This window comes from Fukomys damarensis, unplaced genomic scaffold (assembly GCF_012274545.1).
Source record: "Fukomys damarensis isolate Sample0158 unplaced genomic scaffold, DMR_v1.0_HiC HiC_scaffold_11, whole genome shotgun sequence".
Taxonomy (NCBI): domain Eukaryota; kingdom Metazoa; phylum Chordata; class Mammalia; order Rodentia; family Bathyergidae; genus Fukomys; species Fukomys damarensis.
Window position 1 is genome coordinate 14150922 of NW_022900923.1, and position 14005 is coordinate 14164926.

Sequence of the window (14005 nt, forward strand, 5' to 3'; positions counted from 1 at the left end):
AGTGTGGTGAGTGATGATAAACAGATTAGTTGTTGGGCTATATTTAACATTATCTGAATATCACAAAGCTTTTGCTTTTGCTTCTCTGTACTGGACTTCTCTAACTGTTCTACCTCAGAGTGGCTGTTTTACAGCTCCCAGCTGTGATCTGTTATGATTTTACAATAGCCCATGGTTTTGGTGGCAAGGTGTTGGAGAACGTGAGTTCTGTAATTTTCCAGTTTAGTCGGCTCCTGAGCTGTGACTTTCTCAGGTTTTCCCCACTAGTGTAGATCCTTTGTTATCTCCAGGTTTCTTCTCTCCCTAGCTATTGCTTCCCCAGTCTATTTTGTTGAAGTTGTGTCCTTGTTAACTGTTTTGTTTTTCTCATTTAGATAAGATAGGAACTCTAAAATGAATTTTAGCAGGAGGAAAACCCTTTCCCTGGTGAGAATAAGGTAGGCTGTGGCATTTCTTGGAACAGCGGCCTTTGTTATACAGAAATCTCTGAGTATATTTCACAATGATTGATTCTATCCCTGTTTTCAGAGCTATAAGGGACCTTTTTAGATTTTCACCATAAAAATCTGGTGGGATTCTTGGAAACCTTGCCCGTGAAAACATGCTCCTCCTCTCCCGGACTATTAGCTCCTAGCGTTCTTCATTCGCAACTGGTCCAGCCTATTTCAAGCTCCTTATCAAATAGCTGTGCTAGTGTTCTACTGGTTTATGGGCCAACACTTACCATTCTAAGTCAGTGAAGAGACATTGGCTGTGTTTCTGGCTGGGTTGGTCTCTGCAGATATGAATGTGGAATTTGCTTCTCTGGTCCAGGAAAAGTAGTTGATTTTCAGCTTGCTCAGTTTTCTCTCGTTGGAAGGATGTGAGTGACAACTGCTGAGCTCTTTGCGTGTCTCCAGTTGAAGCAGAAACTGCTGTTTGCTTCTTAAAGCATGGTATATTTTACTGCATTGTAAGTCTTGTGAGGGTAGAAGGAGAGTGTCCTAAAGTCAAGCCACCTGAATAATTATGTGATAGATGGATAACAGGATGGATGACGGATGGATGGATGGTGAATAAATGGAGTCTTACAGAATAAGTTAAATTCTAGTATGAATTGATGTAGCAAAAAGGAAAAATAAGAAAAGAATGTAAATGCCTTAGTTATGAAAGATTAGCCTAGAAAACAAATTAAGATTGATGGGTGAGAAGAATTAGAAGGGAGAACAAATTTTAGGAGAATTGGGAGAAATTGAAGAGCTCTGCATCACTAGTCCAAAATCCTTTCTTTCTTGACAATTCTGAATACTTTTTTCTTTCATTCTTGTTATGCCTAGATAGATGCTTCTCAAGCCATCATAAAAAGCTAAAAATATGCCAGAAGTACTTACTATTTCTAAACTAGTGAACATCAAAGTTTAGCATAGCGTACAATAAACATGCTGTTATAGCTTATATTAGCTGTCCCCCAAAAGCCTCATGTGCTTATAGGTGAGGCTTTTGGGAGGTGACTTGATCCTGGATGTGTGATACTGGATTAGTCCATCGATTGGTTTAGTATTGGTGTAGTTCTGAGTGTGAACGATGGACTTACTGACAAGGAATGACCCACCTTGGATGTGGGTGCACCAACCAACAGGCTTGTGGTCTGGGTAGAATAAAAAGTGAAAAAAGAAGAAAGTTTCTCTGCTTCCTACATGCTGTGCCCTGAGCTCTTTCTCTCTACCATGACCCTCTGCTATGTCACCTTGCTTTGGAGCCAGCTGACTATGGACTGAAACCTCTACAGACTGTGAACTAAAATTAACCTTTCCTCCTTGAGCTTGTTAGTGTCAGGTGTATTGTTCCAGCAATGAAAAAGTAACTAAGACACATACTAAAAACACTTAGATTAGTCCATAGCTGGGCATTGTGAGATAATATTATAATACATTTACTATCCCAGGAAAAGGCCAAAATTAAAAATTCAAAGTATGATTACTACTGAATGTATGCCACTTTCATGCCTTTATAGAACTGAGGAATCATAAATTGAATCATTGTGAGTCAAGCTCTATATTCATTTTAGTTCAAATTAAATGTATCAAAATGCACAACTCAAATTAATTCAAAATAAGGAAAAGTACTGTTGTTTTTTTTCTTGCAAATGAAAAAAAGGAAATAAGTTATAATAACAGGTGATTCACAAGTTTATAGGAATACCAAGACTCTCCTGGTGAGAATTTAAATTGCATGAATTTTAAAATTGATTATGTAATATGTACCTACACTTTGAAAAATTGTGTAACTTTTAACTCCATTATTTTATTTCCAAAAATTGTCCTGCGAAACAATGTAGGATTCCTTTATCTATTTTTGCTAATATACTTTTATTTTATTTATTTATTTATTTTTTCTGGTACAGGGGATCTAACTCAGGACTTTGCACTTGCAAGTCAGGCATGGCTCAACTGAGCTAAATCCCCAGGCTTACTGATATACTTTTAGTTCCTTGCAATATTCCAGAAGTTAAGTCACTTGATATGGGAGCAGATTAAACAAACAGAAATCAAACAACCAAACAAAAATGGCTTTACTTACATTGATCTTAAGACATTCATTGAAAGAGCATCAAGTCAGCTTTACCTTTGCTATTTATCACTGTGTCTGCTATTTCTTGATTTGAATTCTAGAACTAGACTGTCCGCGCTGTGCACTTTATTAAAAGGATCTTACAAAATTATATGCTTAGAAAAGCGAAATGATTTTAATCTTTCAAAAGCCTCTGACAAATTCTGCACAAAAATAGAGAAATTTCGGGGGGATTGTGTTAATCTTTCTAATAGCTCATACATTTTTCTTCCTCATGGATTCTGAAACTGCTATATTGTTATTGTTATGCAGTGGTTATAATTCCCATTGTAGCTCTTAAAAGTAAACACAGCGTGGGGAAAAAATGTTAGTTTTAAAACAGCAAGCAAAAAAATTTTAACATGCCTTGTTTAATAAATTTAACAACTCTGGTTTAGTAAATTCTTTGATGAAATTAGCCTCTGCCAGTTTGTCCATAGGATACATTGTAGGTTTGAGTCTACGTATTCCTACAGGTCATTTATTTCCATATTGCTTTTGCCTCTGAAACACAAATATACCAAAATATACACAGAGAGAATTTAAAAAAACTGTTAGGTATATGCACTTATACAAACTGCGATTTTCTTTAAAGGACACTCATACATATAAAGATCATTTAACAATTGTGGACATCAGTTTGATGTCTTAAGCTCTTCACCCAGTTGAAGCATTTATTTCCACAAAATACGCAGAAGAGTACATTCCATCTGGTTTCATTTTGAAATATAATAATCTCAGTAACCAAGGCTATATCTGCAAAATTAACCTTACACTTCATGATGGTTAATTTTCCTTCATTAAGAAATAGTGATTTTTAAAAAGAGGTACTGTTAGCAGATATTAACAGAAGACTATGTTGTTTATTCTTTATGAATGACAATTGATTTTTAAAACCAAATACATTCAGAGCATTCTCTCATGTAAAATTGTTTATTGGCTAAAACTCCATACTCAGGCTTTGTTTGGAAAAAAGTATTATTTATATTAATTAAATATTGATTTCTCAGTGTTGATTTAAAAACATGTATATTATACAATGAGTGTTTGAAGTCATGTAAATAGAATAGACACATAAATCCAGTTCCTATTTGGAAAAAGCATTACATTTACTCTGTGCGAACAAAACTCCATACTGTAGCATCCCTTAATTGTTGTGAGAACTGATTCATAAGAACTGAAATTAAAACCTACTCTTATAATTCACATTTGAAATTTTTATTTATTATTGCAGCATTAGGACCTGGCCATTGGCAAAAATATTTGATACATAACTAAATTTCCCTTTAATACAGGAGGCAAAATAAAGGTGGCATGTTTTCTGCCACAATTTCCAGCTTGTGTTTGAAGGAGAATTGGAATGATTTTGATGATTGACTGCTATATTTACAAAATGTGAACTCTTTTTTTTAAGAGTGGAAGAAATTTTATTGATTTCCCGAGTAGAAGAGGTCTGTAGCACAGGCCTGTACTAGTTTGTCAGTAGAGGTGGGCCTGTAATCAACTTTTCACTGGTTTTCTACTAAATGAGAAAATTACAGATGTTATAAGCTTGCCATAAGTCTAAAATATCTCATTTCTAGTTTTTATACTTTGTTCTGACATTATAAATCTTCTTGCCTTTTCTTTTTTCTCACTGAGTTTATAGGTACATTATAGTTATACAGTACAGTTACATTCATCATTGGGATCTTGTACCTTTACATGACAGGTCTTAGTTCTCATTTTTTCCCCTTGTCCCTGCCCTACCTTCACCCCCTCCTCCCTTCCCTATTTACAAATACTTTATTTCTATTTTTTCATTTTCTCATATTTTTGTTTCTTTTCCCCTATTTCATTTCCCCTACTCGTACCACTTCCCCTACACCTTTAGCCCTTTTCTTCCTATTTCACCTTGCCAATTATACCATTAGGCTCTTATGTACAATTATAGTTTTTCACTCCAGAGAAACCATTTGGTATTTACACATGTGTGACTTATTTATTTCATTTAGGAGTATGACCTCAATATGCATCCATTTTCTTATGAATGACTCTAATTTCTCATTCTTTAAGGCTGAGTAGTATTCCATTGTATAGATAAGCCACATCTTCTTTATCCAGTCTGTCAACTCTTAAGGACCAGAAAAATAAAATGTCTTACTCATACTATGCATACTAGAACAAAATTAGTGCTAGAAGCCAAGAATCATAACTTGCACTTGAGAGTTTCTCCTGATGTGCACATGTCCTTGTTCTGAGTGTATGCTCTCTGATGTAAGCAACACATACTGCATACATTCACTGTCTATTAAAGTGTTAACTGGATGCCCCACCTGCCTCCAGCTCATTCATCCAGTTAGACTGATGGAAATTTTGCAGAGCATATGCTGAATTTCAAATGGAATGTTGCTTTCCACTATAATTCATTACTGACTTAGCTCTTGTGAGTCTTATAGTTTCCTTGTGATATGCTTGGATGAACTCAACATGATTTTTCTCTTATCAAAATACTATTTTATACCTATGCCAAATAAATATAACAGAATCATACTAAAATGCAGCTTATATTGTACAGTGAAGAAATCATCAGTGATGCTATGGGATTTCTAAGTCTGAGGAATGAACTTGGCTGTTATCATATAGTTTGTATAACATAGATCTTAAATGAGCTCTTTACATCAATATTGCACCAGTGGTTTTTAAATTTCAGCACTGTTCTTTATATCTGAAAAAATGTCTAAGGTGTTACGTTAATTTTAGGCAAGTAGGTGAGTCTAATCCTTGTGTGTGACAAAGATCCTTAATTTATGATCACCTGTTACTCTCAATGCCAAGTGCTTTTTTTTGTGACAGTGTTTTGATGTGCAGTTCAATGGTAGAGCAGGCAGGAGGAAGCAAGCAGCAGCAATCCTTCCTTTCCTTTTTATCCCATCCAAACTACAAATCTTTTGGGTAGTGCCACCCACACTGAGGTTGGGCCTTCCCATTATGCATACCCAGACCCAATTAGTGGGGTAATCCAGTACCATACACCATTAATCCCAGTATCACAGACCCTAGATCCAGACATCTCTGAAAAGCCCCACCTGTTAGCACATAAGACTTTGGGAAGAAGCATGTGATTTTTAACTTTGGAGACTGGCTTATTTATCTTAACGTGATAACCTCCAGTTCCATCAGTTTTCCTGGAAATGACAATATTTACAGGTTGAATAACACTCTACTGTGTATATATGCCACATATTACTTATCCATTCATCTATTAGTGGACATCTAAGTTGTTTCCACAACTTAGCCACTGTGAATATTGCTGCTATAAGCATGAATGTGCATGTATCACTATTAAATAGAATTGAATTATAAATGACTAGTATTACTGGAAAGTCTAGACCAACACTAACTGTTAGGTTTCCTGTGGGCTTCCCAGCTATATTAAGTACTACTGAATGTGTTGCTTCACATCAGTTCATCATACATCACCTCTTTGGAGATTCAATGTGGCAGTCATTGTTTTACATGCATTATACATATTATCTCAGTTGATCCTCACAATGAACCTTGACACCAGTATTTCATTAATTTCAGCTCAGAGATGGGTGTTAAGGCCAGGGAATGGAGTCTCTTGCCTAATTCATATAGCTAGCAAGTGAGATACCTGGGCACAAGTTCTATACTTTGCTGTTTTGTTTAGTGTTATTTTTCTCAGTGTTGCTTTAAACTATGATTCTAATTTTTTTCTCTCAAACAAATGACTTATTTCATCTGTTTTCCATCACCTTCACTGTTCACTTCAATAACCTGATGGATGATTGTTAAAAACCAAATAGCCCTTGATTTTCCTTTGTGGAAATATGTTTGAAAGAGATGAGCTCAGATATTTCTTTAACTCCTACTATTGAGAGAATGTACTTACTTAAGGAATTCCTAAATATAGTAATGGTCTATTTTCATTTGGTTTTGTTGGAGAATAAAATGTTCTTCATATGCAATTTTTCCACATGACTAGTTTTGCCTTTTCAAATGCCATTTCTAAAAAAAATATATAATACTGTGATGGATTTTTGAAATGACCACTTGTCTTCTTATGTAGTAAATCCAACAAAATCTTTCCTTAATGACTCAGAATCATCTTGATAAATGCTTATTATTTTACTGTTAAGCAATTTACCTTTTAGCATTTCACTTTCCTTCATGTATATTATCCACTGTTATTTTTCTCTATAGATTTCCTTCTAAAATACCTTTCCTCACACAATAATTATACTTGTATATTGTGTTGGATATAAAATAATTGATCGCTTAATCTATACACATAAAATAAAATTAAATAGCTTATGATAGGGGTAGAGAGAATTGTTTTGATTATTATCTTTTGACTCAAAAACTTTTCTTGTCATTTCAAAATTATGGACAGCATTTGGGAGGCACTGATGCTGCTAGGCATTGAGTCTCTGGACAGAAGAATGTTGCATGGTTTTGAAATTATGTCATAAATATGGGGTACTCACAATGAAGAACTCAATCCTCTTTTATAACATGCTTTCATCCTGCTAACATTTTGAGGTAATTGTGTTCAAAAGCAAATTATGCTATGAAGAATTCTCTTTGCTTTTAAAGGATGTTGATGATTCTATTGCTTCAGGGTTTGAGGTGAAGTAGTGCTGTGAATGCTTCTGTCTTAGCAAAGCTGCACTAGACTCTTCACATATTAACACTTGTTTGGAGTTGGAGTTTTATTTCTGAGCTTGCTTATGTCTTGAATATCCAAATACAAAATAAACTAGAATTTTTTTGGGTGGCTAGGCTTGTGGTTGAACTTCAGCCGCGTGAGTGAAGTGAATAACAGATTAATTAGTGATTATATTGCTGAGAAGCATTAATATGGCCCAGCCATCGGGTGTGGCATTATTGGGAGGTCGATCTTGGTGGATTAGTCATTAAATTTTCAGTACTGTGTTCTGAAGCTGTCAGTGGTCTTCTAGATTCTTACTAAATTAAGCTGAGGCTGAAATGTAGGAGCAATGGATCCCAAAGTATGCCTCCATGATTACCACAAGTCAACCTTGAAAACATGAGACCCCACTCTACTCTAAGATCCTTTTCTAATATTTATGCCATTAATACCATTATTATATTTTCCGCTACAAAATATCTATAATATCTTGAGGGCAAAAATGTACAGAATTTTTTTGAAAAAAAATATGCGTATCAACATTGTTTTCGATGAGCTGAACAAGTTCTCAGTCATACCACAAAATAATTAATTTGGCATTTTTCCATGCACTGCTATGCCTTTCATATCATATTTTTGATGGGATATTTACTCATGAAAGTACTTGTTCTTTCATTAAGCAGTATTGATTCAGTAGCTACTTTGTCTATTGACAAGTGAAGTGTCAAGAGTATAGGCTTATCTAAAGCATAAAAATCTTTCAACTTCCTAATTTTTCATATTATTTTTTGTATTTATTTTGCCCTGGCGCTGTTTTCTGGAGATCTGGTAATGGAACCTATAACATCTATAATCTCATTCTCTCTAGGTTATTCTTTCACCAAAGGCCTTGAAATCATTTTATAAGCCTTGTTAGAAGGTCAGTCTTCTTAAATATTAAATCAAACAGTTTGATTTTTACTTAAAATATGATGTATGTACTATTTAGAAACTAAATTTTAATCTTATAAGAATATATCCCTTCTAAATTAAAGACAAGATCCAAAAGTATCAAAACAAAATTTTCTTTGTCTTAAAATTACAGAATTCGTGTATCTTTTGGAGGGAGTTTCAAAGAATATGTATAATCAAGTCAAACAAAACACAGAATTTACCTCAGAAACGGAAGTAGAGGTTGCTAGCAGATTCACTTTTTCTCAACAAGGATTTTGTAATGCCTAATTGTGAAACATAAAGAAGAATCTGCACACATACTCCTTGTCCCCTGCAAGTATGCGAGTTATAATAGTGTCTAAGGAGATACAGGCACTCGGAAACATTCTGATGCCCATTAGCTTCTAATTGTTTTTCCAGCCTCACAGTTTCCCTGCATTTTTCTGATCTTCATTAGAACTTTAGAACCCAACTGCCGTAGTTTGTTTTACTTTAGTTGCATTCTTTCCTATGCTTAGAGTTTAGCTGTTCTTTATTAGCTTTCTGGGCAACTCAGCTTCCCTTTTGTTTACCTATAATCTGCAACCTCCCTCCTGTGACGTATCTTTCTACTGCTGCTGGTAAGTGTGCTAATACTATTCTCCCAAGTCATAGAATCTGGGAATAAAAAGAATGTGCATAGCTATAAGAAGACAGGTGAACCACTCGGCTGGTAGCCTGCAGTGGACATCATGTGTTGCTCGTTCCAGTGCTCCTTAACAGGGTTTCCCAGGGACTCAGAACTTGACCAAAGCTGCCCATTGTTATGGCACTATTATCCTCATAGATCCTCTTGTGCTTTTAATTTTACACTCATTACAAAAATAATGAAGGGGATATGGAAATGGTGATGCGATTTAGAATGGTTGGCTTCCCTCCATAAGCTTAGTTGAAGGCAAATTTATGGAAGTGACTTACCTGAAAGTACTTTGGAGAAGAGTAAAACTCATTCAGCAATGAGATAATGAAGCACAGTAACAACTATATATTGAGTAGCTACACACACAAAGCAATATTCCAAGTTTATTGCACATATTCTTCTGTAATTCTCACACAAGGCCTGCAAGTGTGTTTATCACCTTTATTAATAGATGGAGAGGCCCAGAAAATTTGATAACAGAAGATGGTGGGTGTTTCCAAATTGTTCCTCCCACAACATCACACTAGCTTGAGCTTTTAAAAGATAAGTAGATATGCTGTTGAAAGCAGCATGTGCTTTCAGAAAAGCCTTGGCTTTGAACTGATAGTACTTATATTTATATTATGTATGGACTTGATTGAGAGTATAGTGAAAAAGACAAACATATTGAATAACAGTCTTCCAGAGACACAGAAAAGAAGATGATTGGCAGTTATTCTTTATTATCAGCAAAAACAAGGTGGTGAGAGATTGGAAGTACAAGAAATGATCAGTTAAAATATTTGGAAAATACCAATATCAAGGAGCACCATGGTACCCCACAACAGATAAAAACTAAACTATTAATTATTATCTATCATAGGTGCTAGGAGGGGAGGCAAAGGAGAATTCTTGTTCTCAGCTACACAATAACAAGCAATTTAGCAATTCTTGCTGCGGTGTAAAAGCTTCTCATGATTGATGGCTGGAGATAGATATAGGTCCACACAGTCTTGGAAGTGCTGTAAGATTCCTAGAGCTGAAAGAACCATTTGAATTACTTGTGTAAGAAACAAATATATGTATAAGTCAACTGTATATAAAGATATTTAAACAGATAAATGATCACTTGTGGTATTTTCTATACACATATTTTATGTTGGACTACAAAACCATTTTGCATTGTACCATATTTCTAGACTTCCAAATTAGTAAACATTATGTAACTCTGGTAATTACTATACTGCCAAAATTTATTAGCACTCTTGTGGGAAAAAATTACTGCCTACTATGCAGAGTATGAATATTGCAGTATTGTACTCTGAATACAGTTGTTAAATAAACTTTATGCTAGTCCACTTCTGGGTTCTGTCTGGAATAGTAGAAGCCACCTTAGACAATCACAGGGTGATAGGCACACAGTGCAGCCCAGATGGTCCTGCCTTAATATTCCCTGCTAACGTCATATAAAAATGACCTATTATCATTAGAAAAGTTGCTGATAGTGTTAGATATTCAGATTACAGGAAAAGGAGTGATGTGAGTTAAATGCGTAAAGGTTTTAAGTGCTATGTCAGTGCCAAACCAAATTGTTTATGGGTCAATAATAACACAGAGCAAACACGTGTCTTTTCTATTAATAAGGGAGCCAAATTCTGAAAATTGAGTGGAGTCCACTTTGTCAATGTTCCTTAACTTTGTCTTCTCATGGATTAGGATCTTGGGATGAGGCAGGTCACTGTACAGTCACTGGGAGCAACCATATCCATCTCAGTATCTTTTGTAAAAGAGCTGAAAAAAACCTAAAGCTAGGTACAGACATCAACAATTTGGATGCAAAAGTGTGCTCAAAAAGAACCAGACAAAATATCACACTTGTAAATCAACAATAAAACTTTTCAAAATAAAATTTTAAAGCTATTTTATGTTCTTTTTCCCCCCTTTGCTTTCCTGCAACAGTAGAGGCACTGCATTTGGGAACATTAATGGCTGCCCATGGCTACTTCTTTCCAATCTCGGATCACGTTCTCACACTCAAGGATGATGGCACTTTTTACCGATTTCAAGTAAGTTGAAATGAAAATATTCTTTAACAGAGAATTAGATGCCAACTTCTTGATGTTGTTTTTTAATAAAATTTTTGGAAACATTGACTTAGGCTAATTAGACACCAATATTTAATTTAAGAAGAAAAAATAAACAGAAAAGTTGGTGTGTTCAGTGAAGTTATTTTGTGAAAACCAACTTGTGTAATGATTGAAGTTTCCTTTTATATAGAAAACCTGAAAAATTCAAAAAGTGACTAAGTAGAATTTAGGAAGTGAGCCTCCACCTACAAGTTATATCTAGCTAGAAGGAAGAAGTAGAGAGATGTAATTAAATGTACTACTGTCTGGTCCCTACCTGTGATCCCAAACTATCTTCACTCCCAGAATACTGTTGTGGGAATACTGGAAGCTCCAGGGTGGAACTTAGCTAAGTATAAAAATCCTATTCTTGTCCTGTTTGAGGCCTCTCTGGAGCGCTGTGAAGACTGACAAACCCAGTGCTTCCTGTGTGCCCTCCCCAGGACAGGAGGACACCTTGGATAATGTATGAAATGGTAGAAGTAGGTCACATCCCTGAGACAGATGCAGTCCTCCTCTGAAGAAATGGCTGGGGAGTAATTTCAGTCATTTTGGGTGCAGTTCATATTTGAGTTCATAACGATTTACCTGAGTGTATTCTGCATTTCATTAGATGGGAATCATTCATAACTGACTTGGGGCTTCTAGCGTAGAAAATTAAGGTACATAGACTGCTTGAACTCTAGCATGCTGAAGGCATTTTCTTGGAGCATTCTCCTCATTGCCCAACTTTCACAGATTGGAACATTTTTCTCACTTGTTCTGAGTATTATCAAATGTTCTATGTCTAAAGAAATGACTGAATAATATTTTGAATCACTCAATTTTTCTTGGGAAAGTTATAACAAAGAGGAAATATGCTTTAAAATGTTTTCAAAGATCTTTGACTTCCTAAAAAAGTCTGTCACTTTTTTTGGATGATTTTATCCCACGGAAAACAATCGTAAAATGCTTTTGAACTGATGTCTTAACAGTTTGCAGTAATTGTGATAATATTCAAGTAAAGCACTTTAGTTAAACTTTTAGTTCAAAAAGCTTTTAAACACAGCTTTATTCTTTATATGGCTAAATTTAAAGTAATGGTAGCTTAAATAGTTTATTATTAAGTTAACACACATTCCTAAGGTTTAACATTTTCTTGCATAAGAAGTATTGGTAATTAGCAAATACATTGTTGATAAATATATTGTTTAAAGGATCTTATTTACTGTTAAAGGATAACATTTTCTGTATAATCTCAGTTTTATGAAAAAAATTCTCATAGAAGTTAGAAATAAACTTTAGTATTAGCAAAATTCTTACAAATTTTGAAGGAAAGTCTATTGCATGTTTATGAAAATAAAGAATTGCATTCATCTTCACAGTCAATATTGTTAGTAAGACCATCTGTATGTAAAGAATCGTTAAGGAAAAATTATACAGTAGTCTCTAGACATGGCCCTTGTCTAAATGAGGGCAGCTTCAGCTCGAAGTAATATGAAACCTTTAGCTTTGCTCTTGTGATTCCCCAGATTGAAATTAGTAGATAGATATGCTTTAAATGTCTTTATCAGTCTCATAATTCAGATGAACAAAGCTAGGAATGGAAACTGTGCAGTCAGGTGAAGGAAGATGTTTAAAAGAACTTACAAACAAATCAATGCAATGGATGCAAATGATCTATGAATTAAGTAACTGCAAGATAGAGGCAGAGGATTTCTAATTAGCTGGGATACATAATATACATTATATGTACAAGTATATTAAAATCACATTTATATTATATATTTACTATTCCCTAATTTAGCTATTCATTAACATTTACAATAACAATCAAATATTATGTATTTGTAAATCTACTAGAATTCTAAACTCCAAATTATTTGTAAAAAATCAACAACAGAAAAATCAGCATTAATTAAATTTCTACGATAATACCAGCCATTAATCAATCTGTATTTGAGCAGCTTTGATAATAAGAGATACATTATTGTTCAGGATGCTCAATTCCATTTTTATGTTGGTTCCAAGCAGCAGAAATGCCTTCATTATGATGAAATGAAATTCAGCTTCTCAGAAGGATTTTTTTTTAAATGATGGATTTAAAATAGGAAACTTGCTGTATTATGCCTATAATTCCTCTACTAAGTAATGGGGAGTGCAGTCATCATTGGGAATCTCAGAGGCTTCAAGGCATGTGTTTGAGACAAACAGAATTCTTTATTTCATTGACCTCCCAGAATAAAGTTGTCTCTGATTCTTAGTACACAATTTAATCACTTGATTTTTGCATTCACTATAAACTTGCAATTGTCCAGTCATCCTTTGCTAATCGCAATTGAGATCGGACCGGATTCTCTATGCAGATATCCTCCATAATTATTCCTATTAATATGTGTGCCAAAGCTCAGTGGGTGCAGAGCTTCTCTTTAATTTTGTGGTCACTAAGGAAACTAATGGTGAAAAACAGACACTTGTGCATTAAATGTCCTAAAGTCTAGAACGGTAAAAATACATTTTTAATTTTTGACAAGCTCTCAGAATTTGTTATTCTCTTCTAGGATCTGTTACTTTAAGTCAAAGCATTTTCCCCTAGGGGAAAAATTTTTCCAATATTAGTAAAAAAATATTGATCGCTACATAGTATCACACGACAAAATTTTTTATCCTTTGTTTTTACAGTCATGAATGTTTTGCTAAGGCAAATGATAAAAAATAAAGATGAGTTCCAATAACACAGCTGTGAACATTTCTAATGGTTTTGAAGGGAAAAGTATACAATGTCAGATAAACAGATATGCATAAAAAATAAAGAAGCACCACAAAAAGATTAATACATTCTAGGAGAAGTAGCTCAAAACCAGCACCTCACATGAAAGTGAGCTTTTAGCTACTTCATCTCCCTCTGGCATTCCTACGATCCTGACCCATTTTTATTTATAAGAAATAAATCTTCAAAGCTACATCTCCCACAGAGCCAAGCAGCATTGAGGTGGTGAGCATGGTCCATGTAAGTCGTAATGTCTTGTCTAGTGATTCAGTCTTTTTTCTTCTAAAATCCCTGCT

At 34.6% G+C, this 14005-nt stretch overlaps 1 protein-coding gene across 7 annotated transcripts in view; it reads left to right on the plus strand.

The window, feature by feature from the left end:
- Rgs7 (regulator of G protein signaling 7) overlaps positions 1-14005 on the plus strand; it is a 462366-nt gene that overhangs the window by 336322 nt on the left and 112039 nt on the right. For 6 of the 7 annotated variants that reach the window (XM_033762079.1, XM_033762077.1, XM_033762081.1 and 3 more), the window contains one exon: positions 10794-10900. In XM_033762079.1, coding sequence (XP_033617970.1) covers positions 10794-10900 — 107 coding nt within the window. Of the gene's footprint in view, positions 1-8141; positions 8163-10793; positions 10901-14005 lie in introns of those variants that run through there. The other variant, XM_033762083.1, reaches the window with a different exon arrangement.